Genomic DNA, 2084 nt, shown 5'->3' with positions numbered 1-2084 from the left:
CTTCCGCCCTTAGGTCAAGTGCCCAGAGTGCCGAGCCGAGCACAGGATCCCTTACAACGGGGTCCAGGGCTTCCCCTCCAACGTCACCCTGCAGAGGTTCCTCGAAGCGCACATCGAGATCACTGGCGAGGCACCGGATCCGCACACGGGTAGGTTGGCGGTGGGCGGGGCTAAGGCGTTCGCGGATTCATGCAGGCGGATTCTGCATTCGCGCTAGGACGAACGATGCGATTTTTTTGTTTGTTTTAAATGGCTGTTCTTTTCTTCTTGTAAGATTTATTTCTTTGATTATTAGTTTAAGTTTAGATGTGTTTAACAGCACACGGTTTATAGATTCATGATTTGATGGTTTTTAGATACTTCTAGATAGAATCTATATGAGAAATATATTTTTTTTGTTTGTTTTTCCTACCTCTTTGGATCTGATACCAGAGGAAATTCGATCTAGTGTACTATTTTATGACATCTCTTTCGTATATCCAAAAGTTTTGATTACTCTTTAAATAACACGAAAATCCCTCCCTAAAAATCATAACTAGATCGATGTTTTGATTAAAATGATAAATGACGAATTAAAAAAATAAACAACTGATATTATATTTTTTGGGGGGGACTGTGATAAAGCTCATTTATACTTATATATGATTTATCTATTATTTCTTTCATTACTAACACGCAAAAATATATAGATATGCAACTAACCGGAGTTTTAATTTCAACAGGCCAGTACATGGAACGATGTAATGTGTGTAACGAAAAGAACTACCTGTCTGTGTGTGCCCATTGCGAAAAGAAAATATGCGTTGACTGTAAGGCCGCTCATCTGGACATCCTCAAACGCGAAATCGGCCGTATCAACAATCAGGTAATTTCATTTATTGTTCTTTTATGTGTGTTAGGGGGTAACGAGCCTAATTTTGTATATGGCGAAGTGGGTTTATTTAATTGATTTTTTTTTTCATATGGAAGTATAGAATTTACATAACTTATCCTCGCATAATTTGTAATTTTATTTTAGTACATCCTCTTCATAAAAATATTCTTTTATATAAGTACATATTTTTTTTTACACAATTTATGAAGCCGTTTCCTAAACTAGAATTTATTTCCCTATTATTTTACCCCGAAAACAAAGAAACAATACAGAAAATAAATCAAATGTTACACCATTAACAAAAGTTTCACAATAAGTATATAAACAGTTATTAATTACCCCACAAATATGGTAAACCAGCCTCCACCACAAACAATTATGACTTACCCCACAAACGAACAAAACAGACCTCCATGACAAACAAAACAATTATCACCCAAACAACTAAAACAAATAGCTTCCAAACAATTAAACAAATAAACAAGTCATGCCCCACAAGCAAAACAACCCAACCACCATACTAGATAACCAATCAACAAGGACTGAAACAACCTCACACCCGTCCAAGAGTAAAAACGAACAACCAGTTAATAATAACTGAAGCCTTATTCTCGTTCGCCGACTAACAACCACTTAATAATCACCCAAAAGAGCTCGTTCCCTCCAACAGAAGAAGTAATAACGAACAAGCAATTAATCAGCAAACAAGCTCACTCCCGCTCGCTGATTAACAACCAATTAACGACCACACAGACAACCTCATTCCCGCCCACATTTGAAAACAAACAACCAATCAACGATCCTTAAAACAACCCCATTCCCTCCCACATTTAAAAACGACCAACCAATCAGCGATCCTTAAAACAATCTCGTTCCCTCCCACATTAAAAAAAAAAACCACCAACCAATGAACGACCTCTAAAACCCCCCCCCCCCCCGCTCCCACTCGCCGACTAACAACCGATTTAACGACCACTCAAAACGAGCTCGTTCTCACCTCCCCCCACAGGTAAAGAGGGCAGCTCATCGCCTGAACGACCAGCTCTCCAACGTAGAGAGAAACATTTCCGCCCTCAAACAGAACACGGGCAGCGTCACGGAAGAAATTGAAAATATTTGTGTTCGTTTGCAAAAATCCCTTCGAGATAGATGTGATTTTCTCAAGACAGAGGTAGGGTTAATTACCACTTAGAGGGAGGGGAACTTGTTG

The 2084-nt window shown here is 38.9% G+C and overlaps 1 protein-coding gene across 1 annotated transcript in view; it reads left to right on the top strand.

Annotated features, from left to right (window-relative positions):
* LOC119588306 (RING finger protein nhl-1-like) overlaps window positions 1-2084 on the top strand; it is a gene marked incomplete in the record, with an annotated part of 50140 nt that overhangs the window by 38265 nt on the left and 9791 nt on the right. The window contains 3 exon segments of the mRNA XM_037936999.1: window positions 14-149; window positions 723-865; window positions 1884-2045. Coding sequence (XP_037792927.1) covers window positions 14-149; window positions 723-865; window positions 1884-2045 — 441 coding nt within the window.

Source organism: Penaeus monodon, chromosome 23 (assembly GCF_015228065.2).
Source record: "Penaeus monodon isolate SGIC_2016 chromosome 23, NSTDA_Pmon_1, whole genome shotgun sequence".
NCBI classification, from domain to species: Eukaryota; Metazoa; Arthropoda; class Malacostraca; order Decapoda; family Penaeidae; genus Penaeus; species Penaeus monodon.
This window is presented reverse-complemented; position numbering and strand designations above follow the sequence as displayed.